Raw genomic sequence first — 21,106 nt, 5'->3', positions numbered from 1 at the left:
CATTGCCCAAACTAGCTCAGTGTTTGGAAGGCTCTGAAGGAAAGTGTGAGAAAAAAGAGATATTAGACTGCCTACCAAACTGAAGATCTATAGAGCTATTGTGCTGACCTCATTGTTATATATGCCTGTGAAACCTGGACAGCATGCCAGCACCATGCCAGGAAACTGAATCACTTCCATTTGAATTGTCTTGGGAAGATTCAGAAGATCACCTGGCAAGATAAGGTACCAGACACTGAGGTCCTTTCTCAAGCTGAACTGCCAAGCATTCAAACTCTAATGCAGAGAGCACAACTCCAATGGCTGGCAACATTGTTCAAATGCCAAACATATGTTTGCCTGAAGGACTGTTTTACAGAGAACTCACACAAGGCAAGTGCTCACATAAAGGTCAGAAGAAGCATCATGAGGACACTCTCAAAGTTTCTCTGAAGAACTTCAGCATTGACTGCATGACATGGGAGACACTAGCACAGGACTGACCAGCATAGCATACCTGCATCAAAGAAGGTGCTCTGTAAGCAAAGCAGAATTGCAGTAGCTCAGAAGAAATGTGAGATGTGCAAATTTAGAGACATTTCCAGTCTAGATGTTCGTATGGATTTTTTGTGTCCAAGCCTTCTAAGCTTGTATTGTTCTGATGAGCCACAGTCAGACATATTGTACATTGACCCCAACACAGTGATGTCATTTTGGTCCTTTTCAAACACAAAGGACAACTAACCATGTAGGGCTCTCAAAAGTGATAGTTATAGCATGTCAGCCCTCATTAGATGGTTAGGCTGGATGGTACAGGCAGCAATCAGTCAATCAGTAATCATTAATGCTTACTATGTGCTAGGCATTGTGCTAAACACTAAGGATACAAAAAAGACATTCTCTGCCCTCAAGGGAACATACAATCTAATGGGGGAGACAACATGAAAACAGATATATAAAAGCACAAAATATACAGGATAAATAGGAAATAATTAAAAGAGGGAAAGCACTGGAATTAAGAGGGTTAGGGAAGGCAGAATTACCACCTCAACTTGAGATTAAGATAAGGTTATCTTCCATTCACTGGGCAAACTAGTCTGTCTCCACCTCTATAACTCCTCCAAAATTAGGACAGGGAAAGAGAAGGAGACAAACATTTATTAAGTGCCTACTATGTTCCATGCACTGTGCAGAGTGCTTTATAAATTATTTCATTTGATCCTCATAACAGTCTTGGGGAGGTAGGTGCTATTATTATCCCCATTTTATACTTGAGGAAACTGAGAAAGACAGAAGTTAAATGACTTATCCAGTGTCCCACAATGTATCTGAGGTAGGATCTGAACTCAGGTCTTCTTGACTTCAAGCCCAGTGCTGTATTCACTGCACTATTATAGAAGATAAAATGGACGGTTTTGATTGCACAAAACAAAAACAAAAAAAAAAAGATTTTGTAGAAACAAAATCCATTTATAATTAGGAGGGAAACAGTTAATTGGGAAAGATCTATGCAGCAAGTTTTTTCTGATAAACATCTGGTATATGTGGAAGTGATTCAAATATATAAGAACACGAACTATTCCACAATAGATATAAGTTCTAAGGGCATAACCAGACGTTTTCTAAGGAAGAAATCCAAGCTATCAACAGCTGCATGTAAAAATGCTCCATATCACTTGTAATTAGAGAAATGAAAAATTAAAACAACTCAAGTTACACTTCGTATTCATCATAGGCAAAGATGGCACAAAAGGAAGATGACAATTTATTGGAATGAATTCAGAAAATAAGGCGTACTTATGCAGTGTTGGTGAAGCTGTGAATTGGTGTAACCATTCCAGAAAGCAATTAGGAACAATATTACAGAAGTCACTAACTGTACATACTCTTTGACGTAGTGATGCCACTATGAGGCCTACACCTTAAAGAGATCAATAAAGAGGAAAAGAACCTATGTCAATCAGTCTATAAGCATTTATTAAGTGCCTACTATGTGACAAGTGCTGGTGCCTAGTTCTAAGGTCACCTATCTTCTAATTGTATGTATGGTGATAGTATGATTACAATCTGGGAAGTAAAATAGTATGTGAAGAATTCCATCAACATGTATTATTAAGCACTTATTCTGCCAAGCAAGGAAGAAAGCAGAAGTTGCTGCCAATGTCCTTTACAAGGACACCAGTCTCTCTCCTTGCTGAAGTTGCCAATAGGCACCATATTAAACAAGGGAGAGCTATAGGCTCTGGCTGGAGTTGGCCCATTATAATTAATACCTAGTTATTTACCTCCATTGGAATGTGAGCTCCTTAAGGGCAGGAACTGGTTTTGCCTTTCTTTGTATCCCTAGCTGTTAGCATGGTGCCTGGCATATAGTATAGTAAGTGCTTAGTAAATGTTTTTTTGACTGACTTTACTTGCAAAGCTGTGTGTATGTTGGAATGAGGGAGAGCAAATGAACCATCTGAGTCATCTTCAAGGCAGACTAACCTGGTTCTGGGCATCTGGCTTCTCTGGTGTTTGTGTTCCTATCTGTAGTGCTTGGCACAGGAGAAGTCTTGTTTGCTGGGCTGGGCTGCAGGCTGCTCAAGGTCTTGGTCACAGAGAACACCAACAAGCCTGGCAGTGATAAAAGCCATGACAGCTGTGTCCTTGACAGTAACTGCTTCTGAGCCCTTCCCTATTATCTTGTGTGTGCCTGTGTCAAAAATCACAGGGCCCTCATCAGCAGAGATCACAGAACACAGATGTTATTATCCCCATTTTACATAGGAGAAAATTGAAACCTAGAAAGAACCTGAGACTGGTAGTAAATACAGGCACTCTGACTCATGCTGCCTTCCAGCCTAAGGGACTGTATTGTATGTCAAGTAGTCCCAGTGCTGTAATATGAAGAGTGTTGATCTTGGAGTTCACATCCTGACTCTTAAACTTAATAGCCTTGTGACCGTAGTCAAGTGACCTAAACTCTCTGACCTTCAGTTTCCTCATCTTTAAAATGGACTAACAATATATGCACTGCCTTCCTCGTAGGAATGTTGTAGGAACATGCTTTGTCAAATATACATACACACATACATATGTATGTATGTTGTTCAGCCTTTTTTTTTTCCACTTGTGTCCACGTCTTCCTTACTCCATGCCTGATGCTCTATACCCTCTACTACCTACCTGCCAAATCTCTACCTGTCTTTCTGTCTCTTGAAGATACCTTATAGTTGGTTACTCCTTTAATGTCCTCTAACACACAGGGCCAAGGGGAAGAATCAGCATCCTCCCTTTCCAGTTCAACTTCCAGCCACTACCACTGTTACCATTTCTCAGCAACCTCTTTTTCTTTGAGGAGGACTAGAAGAGAAAGGGATAAGTTTAGGAGAACTTAGGGAAAGGAAGAAATGGGAAGGATGGGCTGTTTTGATTAGAGGAGAGTTTCAAAATTCAGGATCATAGAAAGGGCTCAGTTTAAGGAGATGGTGAAGTCTAAGGTGCAACCACAACAATGCCAAAGGAAGAGAAGTTATATAGGCCATGGGAGTTGAGGGTGTTGATGAACAGGGATGTTGGTATTTTAAGTAACATTGCACCATTGTTGAAGTCCCCAAGGCTGTGGGAAGGAGTTCAGGCTGAAAAAGGAGAAAAAAGTGGCCTAGAAGTCAAAAAGTGACTACTACAAGAATCTAAACAGAGTAATATGGATTATCATCTCTACATAAATGAATCCCAAATCTATATATCCAAACCTAATTTCCTAATCTAGTCCCACATCTTCACATGGGTGTCCTATTGAAACTTCAAATGCAACATGTCCAAAAAGGAATTCATCATTTTCTAACCCAATTCTGCCTGTCTTCCAAATATCCCTATCTATGTTGATCATGATCTTCCCAGTCACCCAGCTTGGTAATTTCAAGATCACGTTTGATTTTTCTCTTTCCCTTACTTCCCATATTTAATCAGTTGACAAGCCCTGTCATTGATTCCCCTACAACATTTTTTTGTATCTTCCCCTTTCTTTCACATTGCTGCTACCCAAGTTCAGGTCTTCATCACTTCCTACATAGACTATTACAATACTTTTCTCATTGTTTTTACCTGATGATAGCAATATTTCCCTTCTCCAGGCCAGCTTCACACAGCTTTCAAAATGATCTTCCTAAGGTCACTCCCCTGCTCACAAATCTTCAGTGGTTTTTCAGAGCCTCGAGGATTAAATACAAAGTGGCTTTAAGAATTTATAAAATTGCCACTCAAACCTAACTCTATATCCCTACTGCCTTTCACACACTTTGTTCCAGTCAAACTTCTCTCCTTGCCCTTCTGTAACTCAACTTGTCTATTTTATGCAGTGCCAATGTTCCCTGTCAGGATGTATTCCTTCCTCACTGAGACCTACTAAGAGTCCTCTTCGGGACAGCCAGGTAGTGCAGTGGATAGAGCACCGGTTCTGGAGTCAGGAGAACCTGAGTTCAAATCTGACCTCAGACACATGAAAACTCACTAGCTGTGTGACTCTGAGCTAGTCACTTAACCCCAATTGCCTCACTAAAAAAAAAAAAGAAAAGAGTCTTCTTCCTCTAAGGCTAAGCTCAGCAACTTTCTCTTTTTAATTTTTCTGACCTCACCACCACTGATGGAGTTGGGATCTGGACCCCAGAAAGGAAAAACCCTGGACTTTCCCACAAGGCCAAATCTCTGGTTTTTTGCCTGAGGCTATAATCCCATCAACTGGCCTTTCATTGTGGTTATACCCAATCTCCCAATTCTCTGTTACTCTTAACCTAGTCTAGTACCTCAGTTAATCCCAGGTAGGCTCCATTCTCCCTTGGCCACCTGGTCCAGGTCCCAGGAGTTCTGGTCACCCCAGCTTGCTGGCCACTCCCATCCAGATCCTTAGACCCCGCCTGCAGTCACTTCAAGCTACTTGGCCACTCCTAGATCCTTCCCACAGTCTTTCTGTATGTAAGGTCCATCTTGTCTCCATTAAAGTGCTTAGATTTATAATCTAGCCATTGCTCTGATTCTTAAAATCTAGGCACTTAAAATCTAGCCACTGCTTAGATTCTTAGAATCTAGCTCAAGAGGTTTACCTACAATTCCCAGAAAAACCTTAAAACTTTTAGACTCACTTATCTCTCTTTGACATCTTTCCTCCCCGGCCCCTAAAAAGAACCTGGCATCAGTTTGTCTACCGGTCCCAGGAAACCCTTAAAGTTTTAGAAACTGCCTTATTTCCCTTTAAAAGCCCTTTGAAAGCAAACTTCCCCTTCCAGCTCCCTTCATTATCTATTCTCATTGTCTGTTCAAATCACTCAGACATTCCAAATGGAAATTCTCACCTGGATCCTTTTTCCAAACAACTCACCTTCCCCCTTCAACTGGGCTTTCCCATTGTTTCACCTTCCTGTGGCCTTTGGCCATTTCTTACCCTTAATCCTAGCCTAGGTGCCACAAGGTCTGGGACCCAGGAGTTCCGTTCCCCCCAGCTTGCTGGCCACTCCCATCCAGATCTCCTTGGACCCCTCCTCCCGTCACTCCAAACTGCTTGGTCACTCCTAAGATCCCTCCCTCCCAATCTCTCTGTACTTAAGATTCGTCTTTACCTTTATTCTGATGCTGAGCTGTTCTCAGCCTAGAAGCCGAGACCCCTCATGCCCGCCTGTCCTCATGGGTGTCACGTGGCCTATCTACCCCAGCCCCCACTCAGACACTGGGAATTTCTCATACCCCTAGAGGATGAGACCCCATGCCCACCCACCTGACCACCTTAGCCCCAGCCCCCACTCCGATGCTGAGCTTTCTAGACTGCCTCACGCTGCTCGTCCTTAGGAGCATCACCTGACCACCTTAAACCCCATTTAGATCACTGATGTTTGGATTCCTTTGGAGTCTGGTCTATTTGCTATATCTTTAATAAATTTTTTCTCTGGCTGGAAGAAGATCTGAGTTGAATTCATTCAGGCAGATCCACGCCGTGATCTGGGCTTTTTCCTGCGATCTTGGGGTGCCTCTGTGCATCTAGAAGCACCCCAAAAACCCCCACCCTCTTCATAGCCACTGCTCAGATTCTTATAATCTAGCCAATAGCTTACTAATGTTCAGATTCCTTAAGAGTCTGCCCCATATGAGGGATGTTCTAATAAACCTTGTCTCTGGCTGAAAAAAGACTTGGGTTGAATTCTTTCGGGCAGGACCTGTGTATTGTGATTTTGGGGTCCCAGCACCCCTAAATCCCTAAACTAAACCTCAACACCACTATACACACAGGCACAGAGTGGTGCTCTCTCCCACTTCAGATATTCCTAGAGTACTTTACCTAAGCTCTGCTTCCCTCCCTACCCCTAAATATTTTACTTATCTGTATCTCTGTACCTCCCTGTGGCATCATGTATAAGCTTCTTGAATGTAGGAACTTTTATGTTTGTCTCTGTATCCCCAATGTTTATAAGGAATAACTGTCCGATGCACAATAGATACTTAATGCATATTTGTTTAATTAAATTGAATTGGGGAAGAAGAAGGCTGTTTTCTTGAGAGAGCCTAGATGAACAGAATAATTAATGTTGCTTTTAATTGAATTGCATTTAAATAGTTGTTTCAGAGTATATTGACCTATTTAGGAAATCTCACTTTATTGTGTTGTACATGAATAGTTGTCTTTTTTTCCAACATATTTATTGAATTAGAAAACCACTGGGGGAAAAGTTTAAAATGTATTTGCTTTCTTTTTCTTTCTTTTTTAAATTTTGCTGGTGAAGGGGATCTATCACTACTCGTTCTTTAGAGAGGTCTTTGTTCTCCTGGTTGGCATCTGTCCATGGTGCTAGAGTTGACTCGGTATGCCATTGTATTCTAAAGCTACCCAAATGTATTCATTAGCCCTACTAAATAGGAAAGGAGCTGCTGCTAGTGGCTGGGAAACCCTGGCATCACTCCTACTGCATGCACATATGCGCGCGCGCCCACACATACACACACACACACACACACACAAATACATACCTCAAAATGGAGTTGAGGTGAAAGTAAAGTTAATTAAAAAAGGAAAAAGCATTGTCTTACTTTATTATCTTTTCTCTACTACTATGCAACTTGCCCTTCCCAACTCCAAAAAAAGTAATTGTGCTTTAGAAAGCTCTGGAAAAGCTTGGTTGCCTCTGAAGTACTGTCTGACAGTTCCCTCCTTTGAAAGGCAGATTAGAATGATTAGAGATAACAAGATGAATACCCCTAAGGGGATTTCCTAAAGGAAAAGATCTGAAATTCTCCCTTACCCTAGTTTACACCAGCGTGGCACCAAATGCTTCTTAAGAGCTGAATTTTTATCTGAAATAGAAGAAAACCAAGAAATATGTTTGAAAATTGAGGGAGTGTTGTCCCTTCTGAAGGGCAAAAAGTTTATTTACTGGAGAAATAAAGAATGAAATATGGCTATCCCATTCTCCAATGGTTGACTACAAACTACTCCCCTACAGGATCCAACATTTCCTTGATTTCTCCAAAGTCTCCCTTTGACTGAGGATGGAGAGGAATTCTTCTGACACAGAAAGAGAAGCTTCTATCAAATAATATTAAAGTCATTAAGAAACGAAAATGGAAACTGGTTGTTTTGTTCTTCATGTTCATAGAGGACTAAAATGACATCAGTATGTTGCTGTCAAGGTACAGTGTGTAGGACTGTGGCTGATCAGACGAGTAAAAACTTGGAAGGTCCACAGGTCAGACACAAATAGTCCATATAAACATTTGGAGTAGAGATGTCTCTAAATTTGTGCATCTCATGTTTCTTTTGAGCTTCTACAATTCTGCTTTGCTCATAGAGCAAAGAGCCTTCTTTGATGTGGGCATGCCATGCTGAGCAATCATGTGCCAGTGTCTCTCATGTCTCACAATAAATTTCAGAGTTCTTCAGAGAGACCTTGAGAGTGTCCTTGTATCACTTTTTTCTGACCTTTGTATGAGAGCTTGCTTTGTGTGAGTTCTCTTTTAGGCAGAGGGTTATGGAGTAATGAATGGAGAAGAGGTAGGGATAGTAAATGTAGATAGCTTTCTCAAAGATTTAGTTGAGAAAAAAAGAAGAGAGTAATAAGAATATAGCTTGAGGAGAGAGAGAGGAAGAGGAAGAGAAGGAGGAGGGAGAGAGAGAGAGAATAATCCTGAGGTTGCAATCTGCTGGAGAAGATGAGAAGATGGGAGGGGATTCAGCCAAGCACACATGTAGAATAGGTGGCCTTGGCAAGGAGAAGGACCATCTCTTTGTCAGAGAATAGAGAAAAACTGGAGTGGGGAATTAGATCAAGGGGTTTTGAGATAAACAGAAAGAAGGAAGCAGTTCATATCAGATAACCTCAATTTTCTCAGTAAAGTAAGAAACAAAGTCCTTAACTGAAAGGCAGGAATGACATGAGGGAAGCTTGAGGAAAGAAAGGAAGATTTGGAATAGTTTCAGTGGGAAATGAGATCCGGACTCAATAGCAAGTAATGAAAGAACTCCCTGGATTTAGTGAGGACCCAATTGAAGTTGGGTAACATGAGTATTTAATATATCCAGTCATCACAACTCCAGGAGAAGAGTAAGAAAGGAGAACATGCTGTCTAAATAGGACTCATTATTATTATTATGAGCTATTGTTGTTATAAAACTGTATGACCTAGGTGAGCTTGGGAATCAAGATGATACGGGTTCAGATATGCCTCATACAAGTATTTAGTTTAGCACAGTATCTATAAACCTGGTCAGTTGATTTAAATTCTGTGTTCCTCAGGCCATGTGACTATAACCGTTATCTTCCAGAAGAAAGAGTTGCCTAGATCTGTGTCCATGTTATATCCCCCAAGTTGAATATAGCTCCTTGAGGGCAAAGATTATTTTGTGTCTGTTTTTGTATCATCAACATTTAATAGAGGACCTTGTGCACAGCAGGCACTTAATAAATATTGCTGAATTGAGTTGAATTTCCAGAATATCACCATCATTTCAATCGGCAGGTATCATCTCATCACCTAAATGGAACAGTGTTATTTTTCCATTGGGTAAATTTAATTATTCACTTTTACAATTGTCCACATCTAAACTATGGTTATAATTTGCATAATAAAGGTGAAGACAGCAAGTACTCATATAGTTATATCCAAAACACCAGCCTCGACAGTATTGTTTGTTATATGTGTCCCAAATATCTCAGTCTGGCTTCCTCTCTTCAAAACTACCTAGTCCTAGACCTCTCTCCCTCTCAGCTTAAGTGGTGTGCTAGGAAATATTTAACAATTGGCTACCCAAAAAGGTAGGACAATCTTATAATTATTTTACCAATCACTCTCTTGAAAGTCTAGACAATCAGTAAAACAATAAATCGAGCCCTGATTTGCAGCCTTTGCCCAATTTCTAAACTGTAGATGTTCACACTAAAAATTTAACAGAGCTCTACAGACTGACTTTAGCATACCCTTGCCTCAGATATTGCAACAGTTTTCTTAATGAAGTTGCTTTAAGGTTTGCAAAATTCTTTGTAAATATTATATCATTTCGTTTGTGAAACAACCCTGGAAGGGAGATTCTCTTATTATTCCCATTTTAAATACGAAAAAACTGATGCAAACAAAAGTTAAACACTTGTGTCCATCATGTGATGTGGTATGTCATCACATGACATAACATGACACTGTCTATCGCATGATAAGGCAGTCACATGATGTGGTATTCCATCACACAACAGAGCACACAATTGCATGTCACTGCATGCTCATCACATGATGTGGCATGTCAGATGATATGTTGTGCTCATCACATGATGACACATTCCATCACATGCCATAGCATGTCTTCACATGACGTAGCAGTTTTCATAGTGTGTCCATCATGATGTGGAAGGTTGTGTAGTGTGTCACATGGTATAGCATGTCTTGTCACATGGTATGACATGTTACATGATATCTGGCATGTCCATCACATGGTATAGCTTTAGGTGATATAAGGAAGAATTTCCTAACCCTTAGACTTGTCCCAAAGTAGAATAGACCACCTTGGGAAGTGGTTAATTCCACATCACTGGAGGAGGTCCTTAAGCAGAGCCTAGATGGCCACTTGCTGAGGTTATGGAAAGGATGCCCAAGTGTGGCTTAGACTCTTCAGGGATTTTTTGATAAAGTAAGGGAATGATGAATTAAAAAATTATAGAACAAAAGAATCTTAAACCTGGAAGAACACTTGGAGATTATCCTGGCACATTCCATTTTCATTTGAGGAAACTGAGGCACGGGGGTGGGGGCAGTATTTCAGTGACTTTCCTGATGTCCCAAAGAGCTAACAAGCAACACAGCTGTTGTTATTCAAACCCAGACCCATTGACTCCAAATCCGTGGTTCTTTCCACTGTACTACAATGATCTTGCCTAAGGTTATGTAAAGAGTAAGTGCCAGACCCCAGATTGGGATCCAGGCTTTCTGCTTCCAAATCCAAGGCTCCTTAAATGAACCAGCTTACTAAATCACTGGCTTAGAAAACAGTTTCCATTCTCTACTTCATGTCCCCTGCTATGTCCTATTTCCAGTCTCTCCCATCTTATCTCTCTTACTCTAACATTTAAAAAAAAAAAACATTTTATTATTTTAAACAGTCCTAGAAAGAAGTCTGAGCCTTTGCATAATCAAGAATCATTTTAATTCTGGGAGGTTCCTGTCCCCTGTACTTTTTGCACTACTTCCTAAATCTACAATCTATAGCTAGCATGACTGATGCCCCTCTTGAAGCCCTTCCAGGCCATCTGCCAGCACATACCTGAGCCTGCCCCTCACAGCCCCAGCAGGGCATGGTTTCTGCTGTGCCCATGCAGCTGCCCCATTCAGTCTCTGAATCCATGACTCAGAATGTTGATAATTTGCTGTAGTTCTCTTGACAGGAATTTTGAAAGGGTCCAACTGCAATGGGCTCCTCACAAGATTTACTGTTTTCCTGATGTTTTCTGACATTCTTATTCCGCTCCTTTCTTTGGTCAAGGCCTAGTGCTGAGTCAAGCTGCCACTTAATATATTGACACCATTCCTAACAGTCTGGTGATCTACACACTGAGTTCCTGCCCCCTTCGGAGTGAGTTGCACTCTTCATGGGACAGATTTGAAGTTCAGCCAAGTTGGCAGCTATAGGGTTCCATTTTTACAATCTCTAACAGCAGGAAGCTGCAGTCCTTTGTATCACTGTACCATCTGCTTAGCTTTTTCCTTTTCTCAAACCATACATAAACTACATACACTATCTCCCTCCCCTCTGTCCAAAAAAAGACCTACCAACAAAAAATTCCCCCATCCTTATTCCAAATGAAACTAGTTTGTACTCTATAAACCACACCTATTCCCCACATCCCACCAAGCTTGTTCAGTTTCTGCCTTATAAAACAGAAAGTAATCATTTAGCCCCTTGAATTCCAGGGTCTTTAGCTAACTGTGGGTTAGTACCTCAGATCTCAAATGATAGATAGTTCATGTTCTCCACTGGTATCTTTGTGATATCAAAAGAAAATGAGGAATACCCCCTCTCCCCAACACATTGTATGGACCACCTGTGATAACAATTCTTGCATTTCCACTGGCTGCCCTCCATGCCTCGAATGTTCTCTCTCTACTGCTACTTCATGGATTTTTTGACTTTCTTCTTGTACAAAGCCTTTCCAGGCCTATCCCCTTCTTCCCCCACATTGGTAGTAGTGCCTTTCCTCTGAGATTGCTATGTATTTACTTTGTATAATTTACGTTTACTATGTATAATATATATTATATATGTATGTATGTATGTATCTTGATTGTACATAGTTGTCTGCTTGTTGTCTCCCCATTGGAATGTGAGGTCAGTAATGGCAGGGTCCATGTGTTTACCTTTTTTTGTGTGTCTTCAGCACTTAGCACAATGTCCAGTACTTAGTAAGTGCTTAATAAATGCTTGTTGACTGATTGACTTTATGAGAAGACATGAGCGGAGTCATATAGGATGGGCAGGTATGGATGTGTTGCAGTCTCCATTGTTGGAAGGAATACCCACCATGATAAGATCAGATCCATTTGTATATTTGAATATTGTGTAGAAGTATTAGACCAACTCTATTGATTTTTAGATCATAGAATTAGAGTGAAGTTAAAGACACCTGATTCTGACCAAAGGAAAGAAACTAGTTGCTAAAATTTAAATGACGGGAATATTCTAGAGAAGTTACCACTTCATCTTGGAATTTATGATAGAGAAGGAAGTGAAACCTGGGCACAGCTCATATGTTCCCTAAATTTTGGAGAACAGGTTTCAAATGATTCAAAGAAAGGATAAGTAGGATCCCACAGATTTAAAATTCTACGGGGAAAATTGTCCCAAGATCAAAGGGAAACTCTCAATAGTGAATTACAGAAAATGAAAATAAAAATAATTCTACTGAGGAGGAGAAGGGTTATATAATCCAAACAATGTGACCAATATGGACACAGGGAAGTATTCTATAAACTAAGGAAAGGAAAAAGCATTATTTAATAACTTCTACATGCCAGACACTGCTAAGCACTTTATAAATACCGTGTCATTTGATCCTCACAAAAGCCTTGAAAGGTAGGTACTATTATTATCCCTATTTTACAGTTGAGGAAACTGAGGCAAAAGCGGTTAAGTGACTTGCCCACACAGTTATTAAATGTCTGAGGCCAGATTTGAATTCAGTTCTTCCTGACTCCAGGCCTAATATTTTATCCACTGTGCCACTGATCAGCCTCAAACTATCTTTTTAAAAATATCTACATAAAAGTTGAAAGCAAAGCCAGGGAGTAGAGACTGAATACTAGAATGGCATTGGCATTAGAGAATAATACCAGAAGTGCTTAAACTCAGAATAAACTGAGGCTAGTGAGGAATGCTAAGGACAACAATAGAAGGCTTTTTAAAGCTATATTAGAGGAAAGAGGAGATCAAAGATGGGGATAGTGGATGTGATGATAATAGCAGTTAATAGAGAATAGACAGAACTATCCATAATATTTGTTTATATTTCTTTTCCACCAAGAACAATGAACTTTGGATTGAAAACATTCCAGTAAAATGTTTAACAGGGAATTTACACATCAAATAAATGAGGAGATAGTAAGAATCCTCCTAAATAATTTCAAGTCACTAGGCCCAGATAAACTGCATTCCAAGACTGAAAGAACTATCAGGTGTGACTGCTGAGCCAGTGTCAGTGATCTTTGGATAGTCATGGAAGTCAGTAGAAGGAACATAAGACCAGAGAAAAAGATATATTACCTTGATTTTCAAGAGAAGAAGCTTTTCAGGAGAGAATAAAGCTTACAAACTATAAGCTGGTAAGCTCATTTTTGATGCCTAAAAAAAAGATACTAGAACGTATTATTTAAAGGGATAGTTTGTGAACATCTGGAACAGTAGTTTCCAAAGTGTGGTCCCTGGCCTAAGCCCAAAGGATGTATGGTTAAGTCAGAGTGGGAATTTGGGTCACATGATACCCTCCCCAAGATAGCCAATATGGGGCTTCTCTCCAGCACAGTCACAGCTACCCTTTATCTCTGAACACTTCCTCACTTTGTCCCCTCTCTGTTTACAAACTCCTAACTTCCCATTTTCTGAGCCAGTGTCAGCCCCTCAAGGAAGTTATAACTTAACCGCCTCTTGGGCACCAATAGCAGCAGATGTCCAGGTATCAGTGGGAAAATACACACACACACACACACACACACACACAATATGCCCACTGTCTCCCCTGTAGATCACTCTGAGGCTTCAGGCACTCTTCAGAGCATGAGCTCAGTGCTCCAGGATAGTGAACAGGGATAAGAACTTCACCTTTTCATTCTGGATGGGACAAATTGAGTTGCACAGATTGAAGAGACTTAGGTGGATTAAGATCTATAGAACAGATCTCATTACTTTTTCTTTTTCCTCAAACCCACTTCTCTTCCAATTCCCCAGTTTCTACTGTGAGAATAGGAGAGGACCACCATCCTTCTAGTCACTCTAGTTTGCAACCATTATGTCATCTTTAACTCTTCACTATCCCTCACCTCACCTATCCAATAAATTGTTAAATCTACCTCCATAACTTCTCTCACATTCATCACCTTTTCTTTATTCATATGACAACCAATACCATAGTTAAAGTTCCCATTATCTGTCACCTGGACTATTGCAGTAACCTACTATTCATTCTCCTTGCGTCAAATTTCTTCTCAATAGAGATGCAAAAGTAATTTTTCCAAAGTCTAACAAGTCTTACAATTTCATTTCCCTATTCAATAAACTTCAATGGCTTCCTTCTGGTTATAGGATCAAGTATCATTTCATCTCTATATCATCTTTTTTTATTTTCTATTTTTGTGCAAGTTGTATAATGTACACAGTTGTTAACAGATTAATGCAAGTATGTAACTTGTAAATAATCAAATATACACATTTTGTAAGTATGTTCTCAAAAATTATTGACTGATAGAGGCTAAGAAAGTAACCATGATCACCAAAAGTTGGCATGCTTTCATTAAGAATAGATCATGTACTGATTGTACTAAAACAGTTTCAAAGATCAATATGTAGGCCTTTTTCCTTAAATTTTTATGTACATTCTCACAGGACTGAGCTTGGGAAAGGTCATGGTTAGAAATGTAGATTTACAAGTCCCTGTTGGATGGAATTTAAGGAGGAAAGACTGAAAGTCATAGAGTGAAACTTTATAGTTCCCAGCATCACAGATGAGAATTTATAGCACTTTTTTGATCATCCTAAGTGTCAGAAGAGAGGGAAGGGAATAAGCATTAACATAGCACCTACTATATGCCAAACACTGCATACCATGCCAAACAAGCATTTTTTTTTTTTTTACAAATATTATTTAATTTGATTTCCAAAACAACCCTGTGAGGTGAGTGCTATTATTATCCTCATGTTACAGTTGAGGAAACTGAAGCAAACAGAAGTTAAGTGACTTGCCCCAAATCACACAGCTAGTAAGTGTCTGAAGTCAGATTTGACCTCAGATATCCTTGACTTCAGGACCAGCACTCTCTCTGGCAAGTGGCAAACCAAAAGGCATATTGCTGGTTCTTGGAATCAAAAATATAAGTTCTACAAATGAAAATAAACATGATTGACTGGAATAATAACTTCTGGCTTCTCAACATTTTAGTGTGGGTAATCACCTATGCATGGCGAAGAATTTGGGGAAGTTTAAATGAGGAATTTTGTCTGAAAGTCTATATAGATAGTATCATTGAATTTATTGATCATTGTTCTTTATTCAACTCTATTTTAAATGATTTGTGTTCAGTTCTGTGGATTTGTAAGAGACAGAGCATGGTGATATAGCAGAAAGAACACTGATCTTAGAGACAATTGAAATCTAAGTTCAAATCTCATCTCCTATTCCTACTAATCATGTGCAAATCATTGAGCCTCCTAAAGCATTGGTTTCCTTATTTGCGAAATGGAGCACTCTATCAATTAATATTAAAAATACATCTTAAATCAGCAGATACTTTGCTTCCCCCATATTCAATCAGTATCCACTTAAACTCACTTTAAAGTCAGGGAATATTCAAATGATGATATTAACCTTTATGTTATTGTCAAGATTAAGAAAAGCTGAAGTTGGGCATTTGGTAACAGTTTTGGTCCCACATAATAACTAACACAAGAGACATTTGAGACACTGCTGAAATATCATAGTGATAAGAGTCAAGAATCTACCTTTTTAGAAGAACCTTAAAAAGTGTTATTGTTCATTGAGTATGAAATACATTGCAAAATGAAATTTATTTGTCTTTTAATTATCTTTTAAAAATATGTGTATTTACATTCAGAAAACTGATTTTTTTTTTAACAATTCAGTCTTTAGTCAAGTTTAACCAAAAGTGGGGCACTCATTTGAAGTATTTTTTCTCACAAGGATTTAAGTTTTACTGAGTCACTTTGAAATTTTTCCCTTTGAATGAATAAGTAAGTTAGAAAATCATAAAATCCTTATGTTGGTCAGTACTACACATTTCATCTAGTCTAACCTTCCACCATTTAATGGCAAAGGTGAATGGCAATCTTATAACTGTACTCTTTATAAAAACTCAAGTTGTTGGATTTGCAAACTCTATTAAGGAAACACCTACCCCACAGGTCTGACTAATATTCGATCTTGGGAAAACAAACACATGTATAACATTGTTATCACTAAATTAGCACCACTTGTGACCTTTTAAGTATTAAGTATTTTAAGTATTTGTGTGACACTTCTCTAATCCCAGTAAATAAGTAAAATTTCTCTGTTTGTCAAAAGATTGGATATTTGCCAAACCTCATTAACCAGGTTAATTTTGACATTAACCATATATCTGCATGATCAAATTAAGTCTGCAAGATTGAACAGTTTTATGTGTAGATTGAGCACTTTTGAGTGAGTTATGGCTAATAGGTTCCCAAATATCACATGACAATCATTCAGTCATTAATAGTTTCCCATTTCTTTTCAACAAATTGTAAGAAGGAAGCACCCTAATAATTTGGGGAAAAGGAGGAGTATCCCTTTGTAGTCATTCTCTGTGGAAAACCCATTCTACTATCAAGTGGCATTCTAATTTAAACTTTTTCTATTAATAACATTTTCAAAAGCATTAAACATTCCTGGAAGAATGAAAACATAACAGATGTTTAAAAGCAAACTTAAAAGAGGAGTTATTTAAATCAATGAGAAGCTAGATGGATATCAAGAAAGGAACATTCTGGTTTCAGGGGAAAGACAGAATGATTTAGTAAGGTGGGAGTGTAATTAGTACAATCTGCCAAAGGAGGGGCAAGATGTGTTGTCACTTCTTTTCCTAGACAACATTTTGATTAGGCAAAAACAAACAAATAAATAAATAAAAACAGCTTTCCAAGAACCAAAGAGTTCAGTGGTAAATTAATCTTTTTCCGTAAGGGTTTGCATCAAATTCCCTGATGCTTTTATCTATGCTGCATTTGTTGAGGCTAAGAACCCTGAAATGCAAGGATAAAAGGGTGTAGGTCTGCCTCAAAAGAATTCTACTACTCAAGCCTTCTTTCAATCCCAGTAGTTTATTAAAACTGGTTGGGGTGTCCAAAATCCTAGTGAGTCTGCCCTATTTGTGACGCCAATACAAGTGGGCAATTTAATGGGAACAAGATGGACACTTTTATACAGAAAGACTGTGGGAAGATCTGGATGAGATTAAGGAGCGGCAAATAGCCTGGGGTGGTCCAGACAGACCAAGAAAGTAGGATTGGGCTGGTAAGGAAGGTAACAGAGAATAAAGGGTTGGAGGGGGCACAATGAAAGGATAGTTGAAAGGATTACTGGGATAGACAATGCCTCTGGCAAACACCAGGGATCTGTGCTGTGTGGAAAAGTCCAGGGGCTTTTCCATTTTGAGGTCCACATCCCAAAGACATGTTCTTTTCTTTTTAGGGGTTCAGATCCTATCCCCATCACTTTCATTTATATATCATTTAATTAAACAACAATTTTTAAACACCTATTGTTTAAGATACAATGCTTGGGCCTCAAAGAGTCAGTTTGTTGCAGTTACAAAGCACTTGAGTTGTAAAGCAGGTAGTGCAAATATTGTGATCCCCACTTTACTGATATAGAGAATTGAAGTTCAGAGAAGTTAAGTGACTTGCCAGAGATCATGATTGTAGGTAGGAGTTGAGATTGAGTCCAGGATTTCTGATTCTAAATTCACTCCTCCTTCAAATACCATACTTCGTATCTTTGAAAAATTTGATACACACAATGCAAAGATTAATGTTGGTATTCATTTATTACATCAGGTAAAATCCAATCAAGTACAAAACAAGTCCTACTAATGCATTTTAGGGGTGCAGGGACCTCAAAACTATCAAGGTACAGGGAGGAGTTGTCTGGAAAGAATTTGAAGACTCAAACAGGCTCCTAGTCAAGTGGCAAAAGTTTATTGTAACACTAATAAAAGGGGCAAAGCTCTTCAGGGAACTTGCAACTTAATGGAGGTGATGTTAAAGTTTATATAGAAAAAGTTCAGTGAATGGTGTGCCAAGTATGCTAATTAGGTGGTGAGGAGGTGGGATCAAGGAGTGGTTCATTCCTAAAGGAACATATAGTTCTTGTACCTTGGGTGAAGGGGTCTTTCACTACTGGAAACCTGGGGGGCAGGGTGAGGGGGGAGGTTCCCTAAGGGGTGTGGTTTTGGTCTGCTTTGTCTGTGACAAGGTAGCCTTGGGAGTTGACATCTATGACTTGACCTCTGGCTTGTATACAGTAACTGTAGGAATCAGCACGTGATAGTTCTGCTGGTTTAAGATAGTCCTGTTCGTACAAGGGAAATTCTACAGAGGTCAGCTTGTTCTTGTAACAGGGAGAGATGGTTTGCCTCACTGGGGCCCACTTAAGAGTTATTGCCAGAGATATGATCTTTGGGATGAGATATGATCTTAGGGCTGGGGTCCAAGCACAAGCACCCCATCACTACCACACAAATTTATTAATCTATAGGTGATGGTTGTTTGAAAAGAAATAGGCTAATAATGCTTATTTGTATCCTTTTTAGAATTACACTCCTTTTCATTGCTGTCAAATAATGAATGAACCAGTTATAAAAATTGGGCTCAGTAGCCAGTTCCTCTTCATCTCTGTATTTTGTATGCAATTCTTTAGCTCCAATCATCTCGACACTGATTAGGTGCTTACAGTGGAAAAGACATTTTTTTTAAGAAATGTTTTTTACACTGGCAAGACCAAAGTTTGGAAATGATAGATGCCACAGATTTGTCTTTGAAACTGCAGTAGAGGCTCACTGAACTACTCAATTTAAGGGCTATATTGCATAACCACATCTTAAGTGAAACTGCTTTATTCAAAGTTTCTTTGTTTTTTTTTTTAATTATTACATTTCTAAGTGGAATTTGCCCAGATAAATGGGGAAGGGAATTAAAGGCAATCCCTTGCCCTCAAGGACTTTACATTGTAATGGGAGAGACAGAATGCAAAGGGGTTGTCTTTGGACCTGAGCCTCCTCTTTCATCATTTCTTATGACACAATAATGTTACATTACATTCATATACCAGAATTTGTTCAGCCACTACCCAATTGATGGGCACTCCTTTTTTCAGTTCTTTACTGAGTCAGAAAAAACTACTATAAATATTTTTGACCTCAGGCCTTTCATCTCCTGCTGCACCTATCCCTTGAGGGAGGAGAAAGAAGAAAGTTGCTGGAGAACTGGACTTGCCTCTGTGCCATTTGCCTAATCTCTAGCTTTTGGAGGGAAAAAGAGTTATGAAACAGGACTTCCCATCTAACCAAGTGACTTCCATCTGCTTCATTTGATCTCCAGTCTCCTCTAAGAAGAGGAATGATACCTTCCATACAATGACAGACATTCTAACACCTGGTCATACCCCACATATCCCAGTAATTCTGGAAACCTGTGGGTCATTGGCCTAACCCTGTTCCTGATCCCACAAATCCTTCTCAAACTTCCCATCCCAAACTCACCACCCCTTCCACTGTGCCCTCTGGATTGCCTATTCCATAGGCAACAAACTTCCTTCATTCTCTACCTAATAAACCCAAGTGTCTGCCTATCAGTTCCAGGATCAAATACAAAATCCTCTGTTTGGCATTCAAAGTCCTTCATAAACCAGCCTTCTCCTACCTTTCCAGTCTTCTTACTTTACTTCCTGCCACACAGACTTTTATCCAGTGACACTGGCCTCCTTGTTGTTCCACCACCAAGATACCCTGTTTCTTGATTCCAGGCATTTTTTTTTCTGTCTGTTCCCCAAGCTTGTTCTCTTTCTTCATCGCCACCTCCTGGCTTCCTTTAAGGCCTCACTAAAATCCCATCTTTTACAGGAAGCCTTTCCTAACCCCTCTTAATTCTAATGCCTCACTTTTAATTACTTCCTATTTATCCAGTACATAGCTTATTAGTACATATTTGTTTGCCTGTTGTCCCTGCCACCCCTACCTATTAGATTTTGAGGTCCCTGAGGAAGGAATTGTCTCTTGCCTCTTTTTATATCCCCAGCCCTTAGCACAGTGCCTGGCACATAGTAGGAACTTGATAATGTTTACTGACTGACTAATAAATGGGTTTTTTTTTCTTCCTTCTTGATCTCTTTGGTGGTGCAGGCCTCATAGTAGTATCACCAGGTCAGAATATGCATAGTTTAGTGATTTCTCAGACATTGTTTCAAATTGCTTTCCAGAAAGGTTATGCTGATTTGCATCTTCATCAATAGTGCACAAGTGTACCTTATTTCCTAAGCTCTTCCAACAGTTGTCATTTTCCTTTTGTGTCATCTTTGCCAGTATGATGCATATGAGGTGTAACTTGAGTTGTTTTTAATTTATATTTTCCCAATTACTAGTAATTTGGAGCATTTTTAATGTGGCTATTGATAGCTTATATTTCTGCTTTTGAGAACTGCCTGTTCATATCCTTAGAACATTTATCTATTGTGAAATAGTTCTATGCATATATATATATACACACATAGACATAGACATATATACACATATGCATATATATACACACATACATACACATGTGTATATATATAATCAGATGTTAACAATAACTTGCTACAAAGATCTATCCCACTTAATTGTTTGCTTTCTCATTTTAAATAGACTTTGTTTCTGCAAAAGCATGTGTGTGTGTGTGTGTGTGTGTGTGTGCGCGTGCGCAATCAGAATTGTCCATTTTATCATCTATAATAAGCAGTACAATGGATAGAGCACTGGACTTGAAGTCAGGAAGACAAGTTCAAATCCTATCTCAGACACTTATTAACTGGGAGACACTGAACAAGTCACTTAACCTTTATCTGCCTCAGTTTCCTCAACTTTAAAATGGGAATAATAGCATTTAGCTCATAGGGTTGTTGTAAAGATGAAATGAAATATGTGTAAAGCATTTAGCACAGTGCCAGGCACATAGTAGGCACTTAATAAATTCTTGTTCTTTTCCCTCTCTATCCATTGTTTGGTCATAAGCTCTTCTTCTACTTGTAGTTGTGAAAAGTATTTTCTTCCTTGTTATTCCTCTTATTTGCTTATTATATGACCTTTTATAACTAAATCATGGCCATTTTAAATCTTATTGTGGTAT

At 39.1% G+C, this 21,106-nt stretch overlaps 1 protein-coding gene across 3 annotated transcripts in view; it reads left to right on the top strand.

Annotated features, from left to right (window-relative positions):
- The window catches only part of AIG1 (androgen induced 1), a 329,615-nt gene that overhangs the window by 200,776 nt on the left and 107,733 nt on the right, over positions 1–21,106 (top strand). Inside the window, exon 4 of one of the 3 annotated variants that reach the window (XM_027850745.1) lies at positions 7,449–7,481. The exons of the other annotated variants lie outside the window; for them this stretch is intronic. Within the exon in view, the coding sequence (XP_027706546.1) occupies positions 7,449–7,466 (18 nt within the window). The 3' untranslated portion in view covers positions 7,467–7,481. Of the gene's footprint in view, positions 1–7,448; positions 7,482–21,106 lie in introns of those variants that run through there. 3 annotated transcript variants of the gene reach the window in all.

Source organism: Vombatus ursinus, unplaced genomic scaffold (genome assembly GCF_900497805.2).
Source record: "Vombatus ursinus unplaced genomic scaffold, bare-nosed wombat genome assembly UNPS02009132.1, whole genome shotgun sequence".
Lineage (NCBI taxonomy): Eukaryota > Metazoa > Chordata > Mammalia > Diprotodontia > Vombatidae > Vombatus > Vombatus ursinus.
The sequence above is the reverse complement of the archived record's forward strand: the minus strand, read 5'-3'. Positions and strand labels throughout refer to the sequence as shown.